The 25,000-nt window shown below is 40.2% G+C and overlaps 3 protein-coding genes across 3 annotated transcripts in view; all 3 read right to left on the bottom strand.

The window, feature by feature from the left end:
- The window catches only part of LOC138051060 (transient receptor potential cation channel subfamily A member 1 homolog), a 32,701-nt gene extending 16,618 nt beyond the window's left edge, over positions 1–16,083 (bottom strand). Inside the window, exons 1-11 of the mRNA XM_068897228.1 lie at positions 15,821–16,083; positions 13,482–13,530; positions 12,900–13,369; positions 12,152–12,335; positions 11,415–11,739; positions 9,464–9,647; positions 8,015–8,122; positions 7,692–7,780; positions 4,141–4,287; positions 3,512–3,623; positions 2,839–2,975 (exon numbers count right to left, since the gene is read on the bottom strand). Coding sequence (XP_068753329.1) covers positions 2,839–2,975; positions 3,512–3,623; positions 4,141–4,287; positions 7,692–7,780; positions 8,015–8,122; positions 9,464–9,647; positions 11,415–11,739; positions 12,152–12,335; positions 12,900–13,369; positions 13,482–13,530; positions 15,821–16,012 — 1,997 coding nt within the window. The 5' untranslated portion in view covers positions 16,013–16,083. The remainder of the gene's footprint in view (positions 1–2,838; positions 2,976–3,511; positions 3,624–4,140; positions 4,288–7,691; positions 7,781–8,014; positions 8,123–9,463; positions 9,648–11,414; positions 11,740–12,151; positions 12,336–12,899; positions 13,370–13,481; positions 13,531–15,820) is intronic.
- LOC138052255 (BTB/POZ domain-containing protein 6-like) overlaps positions 1–25,000 on the bottom strand; it is a 246,290-nt gene that overhangs the window by 36,370 nt on the left and 184,920 nt on the right. The window lies entirely within an intron of this gene.
- Positions 1–25,000, bottom strand: part of LOC138053990 (polycystin-1-like protein 2) — a 293,920-nt gene that overhangs the window by 108,060 nt on the left and 160,860 nt on the right. The window lies entirely within an intron of this gene.

The raw sequence follows: 25,000 nt of genomic DNA, 5'->3' as shown, positions 1-25,000 counted from the left end.
AGATCTTATCCAGTGTATCCCCCCTTGGCACTCTCCAGTCTCACCTAAACCCGAGTACAAGAATGACCGAGCGTGCGCGTACTGGGATGTCCCAGTATTTGCTGAAAATACGGAAGTCAGGGCTAACAGAATTGATGCGAGAATTGTGGACAGAAAGGAGAAGAAGGTGATCCTTATTGAGATGAGCTGCCCTTGGGTTTCCAACAGAGAACAGAAGGAACAGGAGAAAACTGACAAGTATGCGCCGTTGAGATGGGAGATGCGCCAACAGTTCCCCGGCCACACTATCACACAGTTTAATGTGATAGTTGATGTACTAGGAGGCTACTCTATGGAGACGGCGGAGAAAGTTAGGAAGTTTTTAGGTTTGGATAGAGGGAACCAGGTTTTGTTTAATATGCAGAAGGCAGTTTTATCGTACACCCTAAACATAGCAAGGTCATTTAAGGTTTCGACGAGTTATTAAGGAATATAAACTCTTGTTCCTTTCTCAAATGTTGGTTCGTTAGTTATTACTAATTGGTTTGTAAATAGGTTTAACAGTAGGGATTGTTACACAATAGTGCCTTTTCCTACTTATATTTGTAAGCATACTTACGTACTACATACTGCATAATAATAATAATAATAAAAAATAAACATATTCATGCGGGATGACCATTTCAGTTATAAAAAACTGCTATCAGTAGGAGTCCTGCGTATAATGACGACAACAATGACGATGATGATGATAACGTTAATACTAATAACTTTATTTAAAGTGTAAATAAAGCTCTCTTCGCTTTTTGGGCGATCATTCAATTTGTTTGTAGATTGCGAAATGACAAAGAGAATGTTCTTTACTTATTTCCGGACGACCGATTTGTTGTTACAATTACACCACTGCGGCTGCCGGACCTGCAAAATGTCTTCTCCGGCTGTCTTTTTCGCTTCTCCTCCATCAAGCCTACCGTACTCTCTGAGATTTATTACGCAAATCGGAGACACTTAAAAGAGCGAAATTCGAATTTTTCGCGGGGGAAAATCGCAAGCAAAGAATTCTGCGAATTAAAACTTACGTGTTTAGACATTTTTATTCTTTGTGTTTTGAATAAAAGCGAAAGCAAAAAAATCACTTCATATATACACTTGAGCCTCCATCTTATTTAGTCGAGAACATAGAGCTCTACTGACAGACTACTTCGACGATACGGCGGCTATTTTGAATTATTAAATTCTCAACCTCCGATAATGCAATTCTCGTGCTCTGATTGGTTCACTCAATCTCGGTTATCAGCTCATATACCTTAGTTTGACCTTATATGGTAAATGATTGATCTAAGTGTTGCCAAGCCAAAAGTTTTTTCGCCGGAAAGCGAAATTTCTCTCTGAAGAAAGCAAAAAAAAAGTTTTTCTGGACAGCTGGGTTAAATTCCGACGATTAGAAGTACGTGAAAAGGTAAGAAATGTTTTTGTGACGAGCCTGCGTCTGTCTGACCACAAGGTGTTACACGACATCGCATCGGTTCTCATCAAGTTTTTTCGATTTCGCTCGGATGATTTGCTCGCTTTTTTCGCTCGCATTTCGTACTTTCTAAACTTTTGGAGTTTAAAGGAATTTAATAAAACAATTATTCCATTAGCGCTTGTTGGATATGAGACTGGTTATAGCCAACTCGGCGCTACGCGCCTCGTTGGCTATTTACCATCCCATATCCAACGCGCGCTCATGGAATAATTGTTAATTATATTGTTTCAATAGTTATTATGGGATGCCCAGGGGGCAAATACATATTAATTTTGCCACCTGAGCATTCCATAATATCTTTCTAAACAATAGAAATCAAAATGGCCGTCGTATCGTCGAAGTAGTCTATTGGGGAGACTGTATATCACATCCAATGACAAAACCAAACCAAATCAAACCAAACGTTGGTTTTGGGTTTCACAGGAAAACAAGAACACCCAGAGAAAAACCTCTGGCAGAAGACTAGACGACCAACAAACTCAACCCATATATAACATTGAGTGAACTGCACTCAGGCTAAATTGGTGAAAGACGATAGCTCTAAGAATTGCGCCAACCCTCAGCACCCTAAATAATCTGTATTCTTACGAGAACATTGCTTTCGCTTCGACTATAATAATAATAAAAAAGACTTATGTACAGAGCTGCAGGTAACTGGGTACACGCCCGATTTTCATGTCCAACAAGAAGTGTCCCTTTAAGTGCAAGCATTTTGCTACCTATTTCTAGCAATAAGGTAAGTGAAAGGGTTAGCGTTAGAGCGACTTTCGTATGACCTTGAAAAAGCGTTCGCAATTTGTTTCAGGATTAAAACAAAGCTTCTCCTTATTCCCGCCAAGGAAACTCCTAACAAGGGCAGTAAACAAATCGATTACCCAATCACAATACTGCATTTCAAACGGCGTCAAAGCGAAATGCCGATAGCTTTCCAGAAAGTTCCACGGAGAGATGACGTTGTTTGCATCCACGTTCGCTAAGCCAATGAAAATTTGCGCTCGTTTGCTTATTGTTCGATAAGTTCTGTTTTGACGTTTATTTTTCAAGGTCATACGAAAGTCACTCTCTTTGTTGGTGAGGGTAAACACAGCTGTTTCTCTTTACTGGAAAACTGGAGTTTGGGGGACACTTCGTAAGGTTGATTGATTCCTAGACGCGAGTGACGCTGAAGTTGAGAAGGAGAGCAAGGGGACACTTCGTGACGCGGCTTAGTGATAGGGTTAGGGTTACGAGCATTTCAGGACATATCTGAAAAAAAGACTGAAAAAACCAGCTGCTATTTCTGTAAGTGAAAATTAAGAATAAAGGCGTTTTACGTTATGGCAAAGACTTACTTGTGATTATTTTCAATGGCCATATCCAGGCAGTTTCGCCCAGAACTATCCGTCAATGTTATGTTTGCCTTCCTGGACAAAAGTAACTTCACCATCTCCACGTGCCCTTCACGTGCAGCTAAATGAAGTGGTGTGGTCTAAAAGACGGAGATTTAAAAAAACAAAAAACAAAAAAACAAGAAATATGGTTACGAACTGTCATATCAAACCCATGCAATAAACAAGATATATCATATTTGAGAATTATCTAACTAGCAACATGAAGATAGCCAGCCTGTGTAGCAAGCAGGAAAAGGGAACGGAAACAGAGCAAATTCTGAAATGGAAGGGAACTGGGGATTTCCGTCAGAACTCGCCATGCGTCCCTTTTTTCCTTCCCCTTAGCACTTGCTACGCAGGCTAACATGAAAATTAAGAATGCTAAACATGGGCCAAAAATTAAATACCAGCCACTTTCATCGACAATGAGAAGCATAATTGTTTTGATGTACGCCACACGAACTGAAAATGGACTAAAAAAATACAACTCAAAGGAACAAAATACCTACTTGGAAGTGCAGGTTTTCCTCAGCACCTTTTCACTAACTCATCAGACAATGCGGAAAAGTACGATTAACTTGAACGTGTAACATATTCTTTCAAAAAAAACTCAACAACCTCTTCTCTATCTCACCTTAGCCTTATCAGTAGGGTCCACAGGACAGTCAGCATCCAATAGGACAGTGGCTGCCTCAACCCAGCCCTTAGCTGCCGCACAATCCAAAGGTGTCCAAAGGTTAGCATTCCTGTGCATTTTAAAGGAAGAGATTACAATGACGATTCAAATTTGGGGTCTGAAGATGAACACATAAGATGTAGTCATTCCTCTGCAAGGTTTTTTGCTGTGCTACACATTATACACCACCGCTGCATCTTGAGTCTATGGGACATGAATAAGTGTTACCGAAATTATGGCCGAGTTGCCAACAACAGGCATCAAATGTTTTCCCCTACTGATTCTTCTGTACAGGAACGTTCTAGAAATTGAGCAATTGAATAGAATATACGGTCGGACATTTGAATAAGAGAAATTACGTAAAAATCGATTCAACATCTGACAATTTGACAATCAGTTAATGCTACCCTGTGGGACGAGGAAATGAGAGGAAAGAGCGGGCACCGTAGAAGAGCCTCACATTCACCAGGAAACTCTGCTAAGCACCGGAGCAAACGTTCCAGCTCACCCTTAGGGAATACACAAGAATGGGTAATTTTTTGTATGTTATTGGGAAAAAAAGGAACCTAGCATTAATCTTAACTGACCTAGCATCAATAGCAGCACCTCTGTCCAACAGCTCCTTGGCGACCTTATCGTTACCGCATAAGGCTGCAAGATGTAGCGGAGTGTTTGATGCATCATCTTCATCATTAATAATTGACATGTCCCTTTTTAGCAGAGCACACACAGTCCTGCAATGGGAGCGAACACAGCACTTCTTTCATAACATTCCTTTGAACACAAGAGAAGCAAGGTACTTGCAATATCATTACTATACTTCAAATAGTTCGGGAAATTCTCAAAAACTCTGGATTTCCCCTATCATTGTTCGAAATATTGAATGAGTAAGGCTTATGGATCATTTGAAGGGGTTCAAACATTAGTCGTTTTCTGATTATTCGCACAGACCTTTTGCAAACTCGGTTGAAAGTCGACTACTAGCTGATGACGTACTTCGCTGTGTGCAATGCAATTTGGGAACTTAGGCCTCGTTCACACGTATCCGGATACTCTTGAAAACGAAGATTTTCTTCTCCGCATACGAAAAAAATCAGCGCACACAAGTAGCGTTTTCGAATCGAATTTGCCCGTCTACACAAATATGCGAAAATTGCCTGAGTAGCTGGCGGAAAACTTAGGTATTTTGAATACCGCCCACTTAAGAAGAGCCAATCAGAGTAAAGCTGTAATGCGAAACCAAGTTGTATGTGTCAATTTGGGCGCAAAACTGAATAGAAGCTTGCAGATGAGCAAACACAGTTGTTAATTTGGAAAGCATGGAAAGTGGCGATATGCCAAAGAAGGAAGTGAAACGAGGAAGACGGTCAAGCAAATCTACGCACGATTGCTAATAGATAAAATTTCAAATTTCAAATGTCGTCTTATGCGCGTGCTTATGTCCGAGTAACTTATGAAAAACCAAAAGGAGAATTCCCTTGAGAACTTCACGTGGTCTGAAAGGAAAAACAAAACGTACAAGCTGAAGAGATCAATTAATGAACGCTTTTCCTTCAAATAATTTATTATTGGAATCAATGTTACTTTATCCCTACCAATAGCGTAACTCCATCTTTCAATAAATTATATAAAACGCTAAAAAAACCAGAAGGGAGCCCTAACGCTCGAAACGCCAGTTTCGAATTTCTTTATGGTGGAAAAAATGTTCGCCTTCTGTACACTAGAAACCTTGAGAAGCTTTGAGCGAAACTTCTAGTGAACTTTGCGGAACACTGTTCGTTTGATAAAGTGTGATTCTGCTTAAATTATTAAGGTCTCTTTTGTGTCTAGAAAGTCTGCACTTGAATGACATGAAGGAATGTTCTTGCAGTTCAAGCCCCCATGTAGAAAGTGGAATGTGTTCCTGCCAACAAATAATAGGGAGTTTAAGAAACGACAACGGCTACGGCTACGACAACGCCACGAAACAATAATGGGGAGCTTAAGCATCGACAACGGCGACGGCAACAAGAACGTCACAAATTTGCATATTCAGGGGCCCATTTACATGGAAAGAAAATGATCCTAATGCTAGGATCATCCCAGAAGGTTCATTTGCTTTACATGGAAAAACGCGGCTCCTGGGATCAACTTTTCATTTGGCTTACATGCAGGATCGCCCCAGCACTTTTTCCCATTATTGGGCGAGGCTGGTTACCATTAAGCTCATCTAACTTGATAATCATCCAACACATTCTGGCCTGTTTACAAAGATCATCACTTATTTCTATCCCTCAAACTGACATTTCCCTTTTTATTCAACTTACACGACGTACAATCTACTATAGACTTCAAATCTACTTCAACGAAACAAACATTTTAAACAAGCTGAGAAGATTCACAATAGGCGAGGCAAAGAGTTGAACCCGGATCGATGGCTTCACCTTGCAGTTTCCGATATCCACTAGACTAACGAGACAAGCTCCTGAAAAGTCGATTTTTTTAGAGTATTGAAATAGTAGTACCCAGCATAACAATTGAAAGTTAACCGCCTTCAACGGGGTTTTTAGACCTAAATACAGTAGATCAGCTTAGCTTAGCTTAGAAACGCTATTTCTTGTTGAACTTAAGCTCCAATTCTGCCTGTTTTCGTTCTTTTTACAGCGGTAAGCTTGTCATATTAAGATGGGATATTGCGTCTTGTAATTGTTACGAAATGTCCAATGTCAGTGTGAGGGATACAAGTGTTGACCGTTTGCACACCGCTCGCAGAAAGACTCGAAAAGTCACTGCTTCCCGCTGACTCTCGACTTTGGGCCCTGTATTTTGAAAACAACATTGGCCCTGCACGTTGCACATCTTCAATAATGTAGTCTTTTTCGTTGGGAAGAGATATTCGAAATTGTCGGCCTTTCGAGCTTTTAGTCCATAAGTGCGAATATCCCGCCATGTTGTTTCTCACAACTCGCCCCCAGGGCCATCTCCTGTTTCAAGATGGCGGGTGGGCAAACTGGGCCTCTTGAGGCCGTTTACATGGAGCTAGGATCATCCTAGCGCCAGGCTCATTCATCCTCTCAGATAGGATTATCCTAGCGGTAGAATGATCCTAGCACTGGGGCCAAATACAACCCTTCACATGTAAACTGAAAGCTGAAAACATACCGCGCTCGGATGATCCTAGTGCTAGGATGATCCCAGCGCTAGGATCATCCTCTTTCCATGTAAACGGACCCTTAGTGCGCAAAAACAATAGCTTTGCACGCCCTGCACGTGCGTTTTTCACTTTTGTCCCTTTCTTTGCCGTCGCCAGCAAAACAACGAGGTGAAATAGCCAAATTGGAGGTTTATCAAGGACGTCAGCACTTGAGGATAAATCTTAATTTCTCCCCTAAATTAAGTGCCGTTTCGACGAGTGTTATTTTTGAGGAAGTACCACACCCTTGTCATATTAAAAAGGTTGAAATAGTCACGTAGCGATTAAAACTCGGCAGGTTTCTTTTACAGGTCACAGGTCACAGGTCATTGTTTTACTAATACAGAAAGCATCCTAAACATTCATAAAAGCTAACCTTAGGCCTAATTAGGCCTAAAGAAAATTTTTTTTGGCGTAAGGTTAGCTATTATGAATGTTTAGGATGCTTTCTGTATAACTAAAGCAATGACCTGTGACCTGTAAAAGAAACCTGCCGATTAAAACTACGCGAATTTACATTTTGAGATGACGTTCTCGTTGCCGTCGCCTTTGCTGTTGCTTAAGCTCCCTATTAACATTGGTTAAAAGAAGAAAAAGAATCGTACTGCGCGTGCTGCACGTGCTGCTGTGCTCTGCATAACAACAACGTAAAATCACCAAATTTGAGGTTTTCACGACAACGTGAGCGTACAAATGCAAATCTTTCATTCGATATTTTTACTATGAAACCGCGCGTATAAATTCAGTTTTAGGATGATTCGCCCACATAGCACGAAGTGAACGAGATGAAATAACCCCGAAAGACTTAAGATTGTGCAAAAGAACACATTTTTAAGAGATGTTTTCCTCACCGTCGCTATAGTAGATCTTTAAGTCCCTAAGTCGAAAAAAATGGAGCTACCGAATTCAACAGGTGCATACCGTGAGGTAACATTATAAAAATGATAATAAAGGGCGCATTATTACCTTCTCCGTCCAAATTTGGCAGCCAAGTGGAGAGGCGTTAATGATCCATCGTTTTTACAGTCGATGCAACAGCCAATGTCAAGCAGAAGCTAAAAAATGCACAGAGGATAGATAACATAATTATATAATATATACATGATCCCCACATATTTGACTATTTGAAATGAAGCATTGCATGATAATGAGAATTATCATTGCACATGAACCTGCAATAATCTAGGTTTAAATAACAGGCTTGATTTTGATACGAAATCTTCAATGTTCACTTGCAAAAGGTAAAGATGGAACGTCTCCAACGCACAACTACACATACAGTAACAAACCTGAATAATTCGAACGTATCCTTTCTTTGCAGCCACGTGCAATGGTGTGTTTTCGTACTTGTCGTATTCCTCTACCAGTGTCTTCCCTTTGCGATCTTGCAACAGAAACTAACGTAACATTAGAGAGAAATTCCTTAGTTAGGGAATGTTGATCAATGTGTAAGCATACTGACCTTAACTTGAAATTCCCACGCTACAAAAAAGAGCCAGGAGCTACTCTAGCCCCATGAGAAAACTCTATGAACTTTCCGAGTAAAACCATCACTAGATATACACACGGCTAAAATCATAGACCAACTTCTTTATAACAGGAGAATATCGAATCATTTACACAGCAGCTTAAAGGTCAACACCGAGGTAACAAAACTGAACCTTCCACTCAAGTTTTTTTCCCACTGACGTGTCAAATGTTTAGCCACAGGAACTTGGAATTAAACTCAACAGGAACTTTTATACACACTGCCTTGAGTAAATGTTTATACCGTATTGTTAATTATAAAAACACGTACCATGAAGATCTATATATATCTACACTGCATATTATTAGTAATATAAATGTTATAAAGGACTAGCAGACATCGACAGCTACCATCTTCACCAGGCTGCGAAGAGGCAGAGACGCCATCAGAATCAATAACAGAGATGAAGAGTCAAATGAAGCTATGATCTTCGCAGTTATGAATGCAATTTTTACAATTGCGTAGAGAAGCCTGAAAAATTCTGGACTTCAACGGGGTTTGAACCCGTGACCTCGCGATTCCGGTGCGACGCTCTAACCAACTGAGCTATGAAGCCACTGACGCTGGGAGCTGGTCATTTGTGGGTTCTAATGGTCCCGTGAGGAATGAATCAATGATGAAATGGTATTTGAAAGGAATCAAATATGAACTGCGGATATGAAATCAAATGAAGCTATGATCTTCGCAGTTATGAATCGCGAGGTCACGGGTTCAAACCCCGTTGAAGTCCAGAATTTTTCAGGCTTCTCTACGCAATTGTAAAAATTGCATTCATAACTGCGAAGATCATAGCTTCATTTGATTTCATATCTGCAGTTCATATTTGATTCATTTCAAATACCATTTCATCAGAGATGAAGAGTAATGATCCTACGAGGATCTACATCGGCCATTCAAAGGACTAGCAAGAGAGTTGTGTTAAATTAATATTCTTAATTTCTTGAACCCAGGACTACATGTACATGCATGTAGATCGAAACAATAAAAATGACAGAAAATAACGGGCGTGAACGCCAACTGGAACTGGTCCAACGTTTAACTCTTTTTCGTACATGTATTTCACTTGAAATTCATGACCAGAGAAGAACCTTGTGCCAGTATCATGCAAACGTGGAAAAAACATGTGTTTTAGAATGAAATTTTCAAGTTTCACTGATACAACAAGTTTTCACAAAAAGTTCCCTTACACACTAAATCTTTAGTTGCTGACCTCAAGAGCTTCAATGCAACCTTCAGATGCTGCACGGTAGATGGGTGTTGCATCATCAATATCTTTAGCCCCTACATCCGCACCATGAGCTAAAAGGCTCTCTACTGTCTCCAGATGATTTTTACTTGCTGCAATTAATAAGGGTGTGTCCTTGTCTTTATCTTTACATTCAATGTAAGCACTCCTAAAATCATGGGAAAATTAGAGAAAGGGACTTAAAAAATAGGCAATCACTTTAAAAGCCAAGGCATTATTTATCACACAAAAACAAAAGAGAAAGATGGGTGGATACTATATCATAATTCTAAATGCGATTTAACAGGATTTTGGCAACGTTAATCTCAAGCCAATGTGGCATGTAGCTTTTTCGCACCAAATGGGCGTGCCTTTATATCGGGGGGGGGGGGGAGGGGGTGCCCCGGAATCCAGCTGGGCTTGTTTGTGCATGGGCATGCAATCTTTAGTGAATTCTGCAGGTCATTTTTGCGAATCATTGCAGATTCACTGAGCCACACCCTTCCCATCCCGAGGCTACTTCGTCATGGAGGTAAGTATCTGGTCAGGTAAGTGTTTTGTCCACTGGACCATGTTTCAGTGTGGCGGGGCTGGTTACCGGCTGCTTTAGGTTGGTTCCAACTCGCAGGTTGCAAGGGATGCAACCCTAAAGTGCTGAGATCACGACAGGTCCCTTACCACTAACTTTTAAGGCGCTGTTTGCCAAGCTCATCAATTGGCAATGAAGTTTAAACCAAGTTGGCTAGAAAGTGGGACTTCAAACGTTTTCAATTGCATTGTACATGTAGCTAAATTTTCACGCCAAACTCTGTTCTGTTGTAAGGCAAAAGAGAATTAAACTTTACTGTTGTGTGTTTACATAATTTTGAATCCTGGTAAGGCTTGGTTACTTTGCGTTGCAGATTTGGAAGGAATAAAACACGTGTACATGTAGACAAAGAAATTCACATGGGCAAAACTTTTAACTGCATAACATTATGTTGGGCCATTGACTTGATCATTGAAAACCACAGATTTGTGGCATTTGTTGAGGTTTGCAGCCATAGATCCCAACTCGGGTGAAATGGCGTGACTCACTTGATTTGATCTGCATTAATTTGTTGATTTCAGTTTACAGTGTCCCCAATTAGTACTCCAGCACTATAAGGTTAGACACTTAAATGTTATTAAACGTTCCTTTCCTTTCCTTATTATGTATATTTAATAGGTATTGTCATGTAATGTTCTGTATTAGAGTCTATGATAATTTTGACTAGCCCCATGAGCAGGCAAGATGAACCAAATCCCGCACTGTGACAAGCTACCCGAGCGAACAAGATGGAGCTGTAAATGCCGGCTCCGGATTTCTCGCTTGGTCCCACAAGATCAAAGATAATTTTTGGTGTTTTATCCCATACACACATAATAAATCCTTTTATTGCCCAAGCTTGTTCGGTCAAGATGGCTGGATATTGGCCTCGTTCTTTTTTCGCATGTTTATGGACCACGACTTTGTCTCGGTCCATAAACATGCAAAAAAGAATTTGGCCAATATCCAACCATCTTGACCTCAACGATTGACCTTAGCGCTAATCAGAACCGAGAGTGAATTATGTAATAATTATGTCCAACGGACATTAAATCAGGGTTTTCAATCAAATTTGAAGTTGTCGACTGGTTTGAGTAGAGTAACCAACTGCTGTCAGTGTCAAAATGAATTTTAACCTTACGTTCGAAGGAATCTATATTATTTTTAATTACTTCTAATCAACTGAGGGAAAAATTAGCCGACCTCTCTGAGTGAAATAACCGCCACTTTTCATTGGATGTTGGTACTTCTTGAAACCCCTACACAATGTCACTCTCATCATCTTAATTACAAGTAATGCCACCATAAACTGCCACCAACACTATCATAATGATTGTCATTGTGCTCATCATCATCATCATCACTTACTGACTCAGAAGGAAGTCCACTATGTCCACTCTATTAAACTGAGCTACCCTGTGGAGTGGGGTCTCCTGTAACGCATTCTTAGCTTCTATGTTTGCATCGTGTTCGATCAACATCTTGACAATTTCCAAATCTCCTCCAGTTGCTGCAAGGTGCAAGGGAGTACTCATATTCACCTTGTGTGCATTGACGTTTGCTCCTTTGTCCAGACAAAGCTTGGCCAGGTTAATGTCACCATCTTCGACTGCAAGGTGGAGAGGGGTCTGCTCTTCACGATCTTGATCTGTTACCATCTTGGACACAGTGGACCAGCCGCCTTGTTCTTCACCTTAATATAAACAAACAGAACAATAATTATTTTAAACGTGGCATACTGTCCACTTTGTACATGTGCATGTCGCTACATGTACATTCATTTGGAAGAAAGGCAGGGAGGAAAGTCACAAGTTGTTTCAGTTTTAAACAAATACTCCTTCAACTTGTAGTGGCACGAGGCTCTTGATTCTATTAGGTTTAATAATAGGGAAAAATGAAAAAGTGGTAACTATTTTAACATGCACTAACTCTGAAAAAACAAAATGAGATGAAGTTCTAAGCAATTAAAAATCAAAACAAACTACTGATATTGGTAGGAAATAATTATTTCAAGTTGTGCATTGCCAACCTTCAGAATGGCAAGTTTGATCTGTCCATCATCCTGTAATTGTCAGTGTCAACACTGGCCGCAGCTTAAACTTTACCTGTTTCAAAGAGTAATTTGGCAACTTCAAGATTTCCTTCCATGCAAGCAAAATGCAAAGGCGTCATTTGTTCTTCATCCAAACTTCTCAGATTTGCTCCAGCATTAATGAGACATTTTGCAACTGACAGAGAACCTTGACTTGATGCCACATGTAAAGGTGTCATCTGAGTTTTATCTTTTGCCTGTATTCCAATTGAAAAGAAACAAAGGAGTTATCTATCAATAACAAAACCTTCGCTGAACCTGGCTCAAATTTACATATTAAATGAAACTACTACATAATAATTATTATTAATATTTAATATCCTACTACATAAGTACATGTGTAGAATTGTCCTCTCAGATGTCAATTTTTTTAGAAAAGTTGTATTGCATCAGAAAATTGCAATAATGTTATGATTTGTTTGGGTTATGTTTCCTAAATTAATTTACTTCCCAGAATTGTGTATACTAATTTCATTAGTCCGTTCCAGTAATTCAAAGGCTGGATAACTGTTTTTATGCCACATATTGGTCACTATCCAACAGTTTCAATCTGCGAAAAGATGTCAGTGTTATTTAATCCTTGTGTGACCTTGAATATGCAAACTACATGTACTACGGAAATGGTGCATCTAAGTAAGGAGTCTACGAAAACCTTGGTCAATGTTTAACATGGAGTACCGGTAAACTATATACTGTGGATAGTGGTTATTCCATTAGATAAAGGTACCCAACCTTCAATCAGGGCCTGGTGGATATCTTACCTCAATATCAATCCCAGGGTGAGTTAACAGTTCATCGACAGCATCTGGATTTCCTTTTGCAACTGCATAATGCAGTGGAGTGGAACCATAACTGTCGTGGGCATTTACATTTGCTTTCTGTGACAGCAAATACAAAATCATAGTCTCTCCAAGAATAGATTGATCTTTGGGCAAAGACAAGTTTTTCTTTTCAAGGCTTAAAAAGTCTTTGTTGAATAATTTATTTCCTAAAGCAGTACCAAGTAAACGACTCTTTGATCCCTTCCCAAAGTTTCCACCACAACCTCCATCTTTTTTCTTTTCTTGATCCTTTTTTAGAAACAAACCAACATCGTTCAAGTTCTCCGAACTGGGACTGGGTGTGACTTGAGGTGTTGGCCGTGTAGAGCCTCCAAAAGCTCTTGGGACAGGACGAAACCTGGCGGCATAGTGAAGGGGGGTGGCATCATCTTCCCCCTTGGCTTCAATGTCTTTAAAATCAAAGAATCTAGTTAATAACCTCAGAGTACAATGTATTGTATGTTGTCAAGCTTATGCAAGACAGCAGATGGAATACATTTTACCATGGTCTGCTAAATGTACCCCGGTACATTGTATAACGTATGATCTGCTTTTCTGTTGTACTTTCTTTCTAAACAATTTTCAATAAAAGAAAAATAACTTTTATTGGGTGTTTCCATTTTCTACTGTATTATAATCATGACACCTTATTTACTTGGTGCCCCTCCTCTGATTTTGTTTTTGTAACATGGGATTATCAAGCATCCACTGGTCCCAGGAGGCACTGATGCATGTTCAAACATGGCCAAAAGCAGTGACGTACTACCACTGTGACAAAATTTATCCCCTCCCCCTTCCCCACATAAGACAATGTAGTTTGAGGGGAGAGTAGCCTGTGTACAGACCGCCCCTCCCCTCAAAAAAAAAATCGGAGAGGAACGGTCTGATTTACCGTTAGTAATCGTGTTCCGAAATAATTTTGCATACATTATTTAGTAATCTACGCTGACCAAAATTTGCGTGGCTCATATTTCGTTTGGAGCTAAATTTCAAACGTGCATCGAAGAGCGTCTCCGATAGTTTTAAGATACCTTGGCTTTATAGCATAGAAGCACTCTTTAAAGGAGAGGATGTATTTGCAAGTCTTCCAACCAGGTACGGCTCTGATCTTCAAAACAGCACAGGTCGTTGCCGATGAGCTGTTATTTTCCTCGGTGTGTACATTCTCAAATCTTCCATGGCATCACGCTTTGTAGATTGTACTTGAGAATGGCTAGGCTGGTTGGGATTACATTGACTGGTAAGGAATTGGGGGAGACGTTTTCGAGTGGGCAATCTTTTGAATAGTGCTATATTCACCTCGTGAAGAGCGCTTTCGTTTCTTTTGCGCTGACAATTCCTACAAATGTACGTCGAATCGATTTCCACTTTACACTCCATAGATAACAATTCCGCTCGTACTTTAAAAGAAAAACCTCTTTGACAATCAAAAAGATTTTTATTCGTATTTTGTACCGTGCTCAAAGTACACACGAACGAACTCATTGTAAAATCTCTCACAGTGGTTCTCACGGTGTTGATGTGGAGAAATAAAAATAAACGCCAATCAAAACTCGTTGTTTCAATGATGTAATGATCGATGGGTAATAACCAATCAAATCATTTAGCACACATTCCAGGAAAAATCACGTGGTATGGAACACGATTATCAACGGTAAATCACAGACCGTTCCTCTCCGATTTTTTTTTGAGGGAAGGGGCGGTCTGTACACAGGCTAAGGGGAGAGGGGGCTTCCAAACAAGAGAAGGAAGTAAAAATATTTGTCCCCGTCAACAATCAGCAACACTGTTTCTGTGCTGTAATTCTTCCTATAAGATGACTGATTGGAAGGATAAAGATTGTTCCTGCAAATGTGGCTATGAATTTGGTTATAGACGGCTGACTCTGTCAGCTTCGAAACAAAATGGTAAGTTACTAACAGGACGAAAATTCTTGAAGAGTATGTCGAGGCCAGGTTTTTGAAGTAACGGTAAGACTAGGGCCTCCTTCCAGGCATTACAGGAAATTGACCGGACTTTAAGGACATATTTATCAATCTTGTAAGAACACGTAATAGAACATGACATCGGCTGATCAAAGTTGAAGGCATAGGGTCAAGAACACAAGATTTTAAAGACGAATAAGTACTGCATAAGAGACTTCTGTAGTGTTTTGAGACTTGTCAATCATTTATGTAAATGACCCACGCAGTCTAGGAGCTAGGACTTTTGTATTTTGTACAATGTAGTCGTCATGTCTGTTTAGTAAATACTGTTGTGTTCGGACAAGTGATTCCAAGTGTTTATTTGACCGTAAACGTCACATCTTCACATCTTGTTCCGTTCTTTTGTACTCATTGACAAACATGGCTGTTGTGTAACGGCACGTGAGTGAAAAACACAAAAAAACAAACCATACACATTCTTCATCATTTTCAATAGTTCAAATGAGGAAACTTTATAAACATTTCACTGGCACTTTAAGGTTAATTTCCTTGTTTGACAAAAACCATCATCGTATTAAAAGTACCTGTATGATCATCGAAAAATTATTCTGGGCTGCACGCGTGAAATTCATATTGTCACGCGAGCCGTTTACATGGACATCGCAGATATAATCCGTAAACAAATTAATATATGAGAGCTCTTCGCGACCTTTTGAGAAAGTAAAATTTGTTCAAGAAAGATCAATCTGTGGTCCTGCGAGATTAATCAATATAATAGCTCTTCGCACGAATCGAAAAATACTGCATAAAAGAAAGAATGAACGTAAACGAAATGACCAACGCATTTGGTGCGTCAAGACCAACCCTTGGTTGTAAAGAGCTTAAATTAAATTAAGTGGCTCAAAATTGAAGAAGGGACCTGTGCGGAAATCTTGCCTTTTCGACGCTCTCCTTTTCTAATAACATCAGACTTTTACTCGATCTCGAGGGAAGAAAGGACACCGAGGGTAAAGGACAATGGGATGAAGTTGAATTGGAAGCTGTGTCCTTGTCACTCTTCCTCGACTTTAATCCCAGTAACGGGGTGAGAAGTATGCTGCTAGCACTTCCATCTCTTTTGGATGACATATTTAAGGTTTCAAAAGTCTTTTTATCTTAAATTACAGCACATTTGGACCAGTTTAACCTGTCTTCTTGGACCGGTGAAAGTGAAATCACGACACATGAAAACATGACTGAAGATAACCGACAGGGACTGGTTGCTAGTTAGTTTGTTGGCGGACATTTTGGAATTTTTTCCCTTCACCTGCCGAAGAAATCTTCTTAAAAATAATGCTGAAGCGAATTTGGAATTCAACGTAATGTATTGAAATGGTGTTTGAACCGTAAGGAAAATGAGCTCCCCCATTTCTAGCCTGAAAAAAGGAAAACGAAATCCACTCGATCCTAGGTAACGACTTGTAAACTAAAAACTTCGATATTTCTTACAGTACATGTATCTCATTAATGCGATCATAACTTCAAGAATCATACACTGTAGCTTGATTTGATTTCATATCTGCAGTTCAATATGTGATTAATATCATATATCATTTTTTTCGGTGATCCATTCATCGCGGGAATGTTTAAACTCAGAAATGACCAGCTCCCAACATCAGTGGCTTCATATATTGTATAATTATACTTTATTATATAGACATTTACGAAATACCAGGATTTCTCCTTTTACTAAAAAGTCATATCTTCACCGCGTGCAGTGAACATATCATTTTTATCTTTCACGTGTGAGGATATAGGTGTTGTCATGGTAACCAACACGATTAGCCAATAAAACGCGAGCTTTCTTTCCGTTGTAAGATACTTTTGTGCTTCATTATAATTCTTCTCTACTACATTAACATTTTTATCGCAAAATTTGACATTATCATTGTTGTGTCTCACGACAGACAATGGACTCGTTCTCTAACGCAACAGTCAAATAGTTTTATTAAACATGGCGATCTCTCAAAACACTGCTGAAAAAGCACATGGCATGCGTGCGCATGTGAAATGGTAACACCGCTGAATAACTGTTGTGACATAGCATCCCTCCCCCCCAATTACATACGAGCAGTTTCAACAAACAAGCAAAGTCAGTTATAAGTTCAGTCTTTCAGGTGGTTTCCGTAACCGAGCAGGATAACGTCTAGCCGGTGTCCCCGTGCTGCTAAGGGCAACAGTCGCCTGGTCCCTTGCGGTACTGACAGGGGTGGCGCTGATATGTTCCTCTGTACTTGAACCCTCGATGTTGTCAGGTGTCGGGAACTGCGGAACTTCTCTTCCAATATTGCTTGCTGTTTGTGGGAGAGCTGTGAACACAGCTGGGCTCTGTTGTTGTTGTTCGCCCCCTTGGTCAGATCTTAGGGGCAGGGCAGATCCCCTGAGTTGATCAATGTGTCTCCGCCAAACTGTGTTGGGTGCAATTCTAACTTCATATGTTAAGGGTCCCCTCTGAGCTGTTATGACCCCAGGCATCCACTTGTTTCCGCCACGATAGTCTCGGGCAACAACTTCTTGACCTACATCCAGCTTGCGTCTGTGTCTATTGCTTAGACTCAACTCCAGGTCTTCCTGCTTATCCTCTACTCTCTTCCGTATGTTGGGCTTTAGTGCATCAAGTCTTGTCCGAATATTCCTTCCCATGAGTAGCATGGCTGGCGTCTCCCCCGTTGTTGCATGTGGTGTTGTTCTATAGGCTAGTAAGAAGTTCGCCAGTTTCCAGGAGAGTGGATTCCTTTCGGTTGCTGCTGCCCGCAGAGCTTGTTTGAACGTTTGTACGAACCGCTCGGCCAAACCATTCGTAGCGGGGTGGTATGGCGTTGACCGTATGTGTTTGATGTCATTGTTTCTCATGAAGGATTTAAATTCTTCGGCTACGAATTGGGGCCCATTGTCGCTGACTAATTGTTCTGGTAAGCCGTGGGTAGTAAAAAGCTTTCTCAATTCTTCAACTGTTTTCGTGGCCGTTGTCGAACTCATTTTTACCACCTCTGGCCATTTTGAGTGCGCATCAACAACAACGAGGAACATTTCCCCTAAGAATGGTCCAGCGACATCAACGTGTATCCGTTGCCAGGGACGAGCTGGCCATTCCCACGAGTGCAATGGTGCGGTTTCCGGGTTTTTCTGGGTGAGTTGGCAGCCGGTGCATTCTTTTGTCATCTGTTCAATTGCTTTATCCATCCCCGGCCACCACACGTAGCTTCTGGCCAAGGCTTTCATCTTGACAACACCAAGGTGACCACTATGGAGTTCATTCAATACTTGAATCTGGTGCTTTGACGGGATTATCACGCGTGTTCCCCACATCAGGCAGCTGTCTTGGACAGTAAGTTCATCTTTTCTTCTGTAATATGGTTCCAGCTCATCCTCGTACCTTGTTGGCCACCCTTGCTTTGTATGTTCTAACACACGTGATAAAACAGGATCCCTTTGGGTTGCCTGGCGGATCATATCCACACTGATTGGAAGTATGTCTATCTGAGACATTTGGAAAACCTCCACGGGGTCCACTGTCCATCGTTCATTGTCCCTTGTTACAGGTAGGCGTGATAGCCCGTCAGCATTTCCGTGCTGGGTGGTGTTCTTGTATTCAATGCTGTAGTTAAACCCTGCAAGGAAAAGCGCATAACGCTGTAGGCGAGCAACTGTCATTGCTGGTATCCCTTTCTTTGGATGGAAAATCGAAGTCAGAGGTTCATGGTGCGTTACAAGTGTGAAATGGCGACCAAAGAGGTATAGGTGGAACTTCTTAACTCCCCACACTAGTGCCAATGCTTCCTTATCAATCTGAGAATAGTTCTTCTCTGTCTTACTGAGGGTGCGAGATGCAAACGCGATGGGTCTCTCGGAGCCGTCATCCATAATGTGTGACAAGACAGCTCCAATGCCAACTGGTGATGCGTCACAGGCTAGTCTTAAGGGTCGTCCGGGATCATAGTGGGTGAGGACCATGTCTGACGCGATGAGCTCCTTCACTTTTATGAAAGCTTCCTCACAGTTTGTGGTCCACTTCCATTGTTTACCTTGTTCTAAGAGCTGATTCAGGGGGTTTAAGGTGGTGGCTAGGTTGGGCAGGAACTTGTGGTAGTAGTTGACTAGTCCCAAAAATGAACGAACTTGTTGTACATTCTCTGGCCTTGGGGCATTGATAACTGCATCAACTTTCTCTTGTGTTTTGTGTAATCCATCCTTGTCTACTTCATGGCCACAGTAGGTTACTTTCTTTTGGAAGAACTCGCACTTTTCCCGGTTTGCTCGTAGACCATGTTCTTGCAACCTCTTTAGAACTTCTTCCAGGTGGTCAAGGTGTTCTTGGTCGTTCTTACCTGTAATGATGATGTCGTCCAGAATGCAACTTGTACCTCCCACTCCGTCTAAGACTTGATCTATTGATCTTTGCCAAATGGCTGGGGCTGAGGTTATTCCGAATACAAGGCGGTTATATCGGTATAACCCTTGATGAGTGTTGATCGTCAAATACTCTTGTGAGTTTTCATCTAACTCCATCTAGTGATAGGCCTGTTTAAGATCAATTTTAGTAAATGACTGTCCTCCCGCAAGCTTTGCGAAAATATCATCAATGCGGGGGAGTGGGTATTCTTCCACCCGTAGCTGAGGGTTTACTGTGTTCTTGTAGTCGCCACAGATTCGTACGGTACCATTTGGTTTGACTACTGGTACAACAGGGGTCGCCCAGTCGCTGAATTTGACTTTATGTATTATACCTTCTCTTTCCAGACGCTTCAGCTCTACTTCTACCTTTGGTTTAATGGCATAGGGTACGGGTCTTGCTTTGCAAAACTTAGGTTGGTTACCTTCCTTTAAGGTGAGTTTTGCTTTCGTCGACTTGAGCGTGCCAACTCCATCTTGGAATACCTCACTGTAATCTTCAAGGAGCCTCTCTAATCTTTTCTGAGTTTCCTGTGTCGGCTGTATGTGTGCAATGGAACAGATGAGCTTCCAGTCAAGTTGGATTTGATGCAGCCAATCTCTCCCAAACAGAGCGGGACCGTGCGTGTTTACGACATATAATGTCAAGTCCTTGACTTGGTTGTTGTGTTCCACGCGAACATCAAGTTTGCCCTCGGGTGTAAGCCTTTCTCCTGAGTATGTCTTCAGAATGGCTTCTGTCTTTACGAGGGGTGTTTTTAGGAACAATTCCTTGTATTTCTGAAAAGGTAGTGTGGATATCGCTCAACCTGTATCTAGCTCCATCTTTAGGTTCTGTCCATTCACCTTTGGTTCCACCCAGATAACATTATCGATTGTCTGTCTGACGTTATTGACTTCTAAAGATCCTATTAAGCTGTCATCATCCAGCTCTTTGTCCACCCCCAAAGAGTGTATTTTTTGGTTCACTTTCTTCGGTTTTTCCCGATCGGTGGTCTGCTGATTCCTTCCTGAACGTTGGATGTGCCCTACTTTCCCGCACTTACGGCAGTTCGCATTCTTAAAATGGCACTCTTCTGACGAATGTAAATTGGATCCACATCGGTAACAACGTCGTTTAGACCATACCTCATCTCTCGCATTCTCCACTTTCCCTTTTTCCTTGTTCAGTTTGTGTACTTCTGACTCATTCTTCCCTTGCCGCTGCTTCCATCGATAAGGCAATTTGTGTCGCCTTGGCTAATGTCAAATCACGCTCGGAAAGTAGTCGCTTCTGGATAAGTGCGTTGTTTAGTCCGCACACCAATCTATCCCTCAGCGAGTCATCTAAATTAGTACCGAATTCACAGTGAAGGGAGAGTGTCTTTAATTCAGCTAGGTAGGCACTTACGGTTTCACCTTCGAGTTGATGGCGTTTGTGAAAACGGAACCTCTCTGCGATAAGTAGTGGTTTGGGGCACAGATGTTGTTGTAGGGTAGCAACAATAGCGTCGAAGGTCAAGGAAGATGGTTTTTCTGGAGCACACAAACTGCGTAATAATATTTATGTTTTGTTCCCCATAAGGCTAAGTATCACCGCTGCGTGTTTTTCTTTCTTGATTTCGTTAGCGATGAAGTACTGTTCCACTCGCTCTACGTACGCATCCCAATTGTCCGTAGTTTGGTCGAAAGCTTCGATCTTTCCAATTGACATCATTATCGTATGATGTTCACTAGTTTCTTCTCACTGTGTAAAATCCTCGTCGCCAATCTGTTGTGTCTCACGACAGACAATGGACTCGTTCTCTAACGCAACAGTCAAATAGTTTTATTAAACATGGCGATCTCTCAAAACACTGCTGAAAAAGCACATGGCATGCGTGCGCATGTGAAATGGTAACACCGCTGAATAACTGTTGTGACATAGCAATCATGATTTGTTTTTGATAACTTTCATATCTTGTTTCATGCGTGTTGTAGTGGTTGGTGACCACTTTTTCATCATTTCGAAACTGAATAAAACAATTTGCTTTAAATCTAGACATTTCATCAATATCTATATAATAAACAGAACATTACATGGCCACTTGGGGATACAAATTTTATCTTCTCGTGTTAAGAGTATCTCTCACTCGTGAGAGATACTTGCAGCACTCGAAGATAAAATTGGTATCCCCGCGCGGACATGTAATATCCTCTATGTATAGTTCAGGCCCCAGTTGTTCGAAGTGTGGATAACACTATCCACTGGGTAACTCAATTGATTTTGCTATGCTTTATCTGCTGGATAGTGATTTATCCAGTGGATAGCGTTATCCACCTTTTTTGAGGCCTGTTGGTAGTAGAGCGTCGCACCGGCATTGTGAAGTTTCAGGTTCAAACCCGATTGAAGTCCTTGATTTTTCAGGGTTCTCTACTCAATTGCTAAAATTGTGATCATACCTGCAAGGATTAGCTTCACTTAAAGCTCTATAATGTCATACTCCTCAAATTTCACAATGCCACTAGCGATGTTAACAATGTAATGCGCCTGTGGGAAGGTTATTAAAGTAGTTGCTTGGCAACTGTTGAGAGGACACCAGAAAAGATCAGAGTCCTTGGCAGTCCTATGACCCCCCATAACACCTGTCAGATGCTCTACCCATTGAGCTATAGCTACAAGAACTCATAACTCTTGATGCAAATTAATTTTGTTAGCATTCACTTTCCCTTACTCTTTCAGACAATTGCAAGTTCCCTTTAGAAATCCAAATCATGGACCAGGTACAACTTTAAAATCAAGTAGTGCAGTCAAGAGTCAACAATATTAATTAACCCTTTGATGCCTAAACCAGCCTAATCTAGCCAGACTTAGTGTTAATTTTTACTCTGTGTAACGCCAGACGATTTTACTCATCAATGGGGAAGCCCCAGAAGTCCGTGGGTTAATCCTGAGAAAAAACTCTTGATCCATCATATCCTTTGTTGAGTGGCTTGATTGAACAATACCAGAAACGCATAAGGGTTGAAACGTGTAACGCGCGTTCACAGCTTCCGAATATTCAGTGCCAACTGATTGGTTGAATGTTTCAGTGCTAAGTACCATATTTGGTACCCCTCGCTCTTGTTGTTCCAAATATGGTACTTAGCAAATTGAATATTCAGAAGCTTGTTTCCCAGCACAAAAGGGGCCGTTACACGTTTCAACCCTTATGGGTTTCTGATAATACAGGTAATACAAATTATTATAGTTTGGAGATGGTTGCTACACAAATTAACCAATTCATCACTGTTCAAAGTGACCCTCATTGATGAGTAAAAATCGTCTGGTGTTAGACAGAGTTCAAATTTTCAATTTCAAGTTTATTTTAAAAAATTACCGTTAAATTTTACAATGAACAGTCTGCACCCATATAGCAAGGCTAATCGGGGCGTACAGAGTAATGGCATACATGGCACTAAACTTACTACAGATGATATGATATTAAGATAAAATAAAACCTAACAATACACATTGGGATAAGGTGATTACACAATAGACAGACTGAAGAGAAGTTGCATACATGTAATTATTACAATATTATTAAAATAAGTGAATATATAAATGAATAAGACAGAATTATATTATAGAGTAAAATCTATTGTACATTCACTTTATACTCTCAAGACTGAAAGGGTTATGTATACTACAAATTTATGTAGCTTTTTTTTTTTTTAGTTTTTGAATTTCAGTGTTTCAATTATAATCATAATAGCCAGCTATTCCCATTGCAATAGCCAGCTGAAATTATCTTCCCACCATTAATTTTAGTTATGACGGCTGACCCTGTATGGCCCTTCCATTTAAGACAAATTCACCATCAGTTTTATAAATAATAAGATGCGATCCCTTGTCAACATCTGACTTTCACTAATTTGATACTAACTGAATGGAACACCAGACTTTGAACTACTGCACAGTAATTGGAGAAACTGAAAATGTGCTAGTACCAAAATTTCTAAAAGTTAGAATTTAACATCTGTCATGATTATTATCACAAAACTGCATGTTTAATTTTGGTGATGATTAGACCTTGGTTTTTGACCTACATGTAATTACACTTGAAAGGTGTCCTTTTAAATTATTTAAAATAATGTTGAATGACTATTAGACCCACAAACGTGTGTGAATCTATGGCTGCAATTTAAACAGGTTTTTTTTCTCCAGGTGATCCATCAAACTCTATGCTGAATAGGGATGGACCTCTCAAATTACCAAAGTCTTCAAGCTTAACAAATGGTAAGAACATGTAGTTTATACGGTAGGAATGTGGAGTTCACTCTGGACCTGAGATTTTATTGTCAGGTTGTTAACTTAAAGATACAATTCACCTAGTTTGGGCTTGAACAGTTTTTCAATTATTGCTTGTGAGAGATTTTGAGGTTATTTTATTCCTTTATATTGATCATGATTCTAAGTCATTTTTTATTATTGTTTTAAATTCAGTCTTTGATCATGATAGAAATCACCCAAGGCTTAAGAAAAATTTACCGAACTTTTCTGCTTAAAGGTGCAGCGTTTTTTCAGTAAAGGCCTCTCTGTGTGTTCTCAAATTATTGTTCTGAACATGGGTGCAAGAAAATACCACTGCCCCATGTACTTATCTGGTATAAATTTCTTCAAGTTTACCCTTCATCTTGTACAATTAAGTCTTCATTTTTCACTTTCGTGTTGAACTAATGTTGTCCATGTTGTCTGCTGCTTTTCTGTTTTATCTCCTTCCTGTGATGCAACAGATGAAAAATCCAAAGTTTATGTTCGAATGTTTTCTCAGGAACACAACCAAGGGACACAAAGCGAAATTAATTTTAAATAGTGAATGTGCTGGAAAGCATGTGCACCTGCAGGTACCAAAAAGTCTTGTTTTATCCCCAGAGACTCAAAGACATACAACTGTATTCTTAATGTTATTATATTAAATTTGGATTTATTTTCAGGTTCTTTTAAAGTCTTTTGGGCTATAATGTGTGTTTAGCCACAGTAAAATACATTGTACATTGTATGTATGATTTCAGGAAATGAGAATTCAAGATGTTCAACATAGGGTTCTTAAATCTTTAATGGTTTTTAAATAATAGTGCCTTCAGATCATGATCTTCTTGGCAGCATGATGACAAGATTAACTCAAGCTGAACAACAGTTGAGAGTTTCTCAGACTCAATTGCAAGAAAAGGTATTAAAACTAGGTTTATTATTTTTTTATGAGGGTACATGTACTACGTATGCTTTGGTTGAGTCATGCTCTAGACCACTGTTTCAAAATTGGTAGAATTTTCAAGATTTAGGTCAAACCTATTAAAACTTATAGGAGACTACCTGACAGACAAATTGACCAGAAACTCTACTGCTATGTGCCGCCAAATTCAGTACACCCACGAGTAATAAAAGTAATTTAAACCATCATTCTTAATCTTGTAGAGCAAGTTGAATGAATTAAGTGGAGTTGACTACTTTCTTGCTTTCAGGGGTTTCGTTGGAAGCCTGAGTCACAGGTGGTATACCGCTGTCCGTTTGTCAGAAATTTGCGTCTCACTGCTGGCTACTCTGCCTTGATTTTCACTCAAACCCTTGTAAAAGACAAGTCAATTAGAGTGACCACCTCTTGCTTTGATTAGCCCAGGCATTATACACTCTGTTGTGATGGCAAGGTTTTTAGGTGGCTTTCCTGGTATAATTTAATAGTCTTC

The sequence above is a fragment of the Montipora capricornis genome, chromosome 6 (assembly GCF_036669925.1).
Source record: "Montipora capricornis isolate CH-2021 chromosome 6, ASM3666992v2, whole genome shotgun sequence".
NCBI classification, from domain to species: domain Eukaryota; kingdom Metazoa; phylum Cnidaria; class Anthozoa; order Scleractinia; family Acroporidae; genus Montipora; species Montipora capricornis.
The sequence above is the reverse complement of the archived record's forward strand: the minus strand, read 5'-3'. Positions and strand labels throughout refer to the sequence as shown.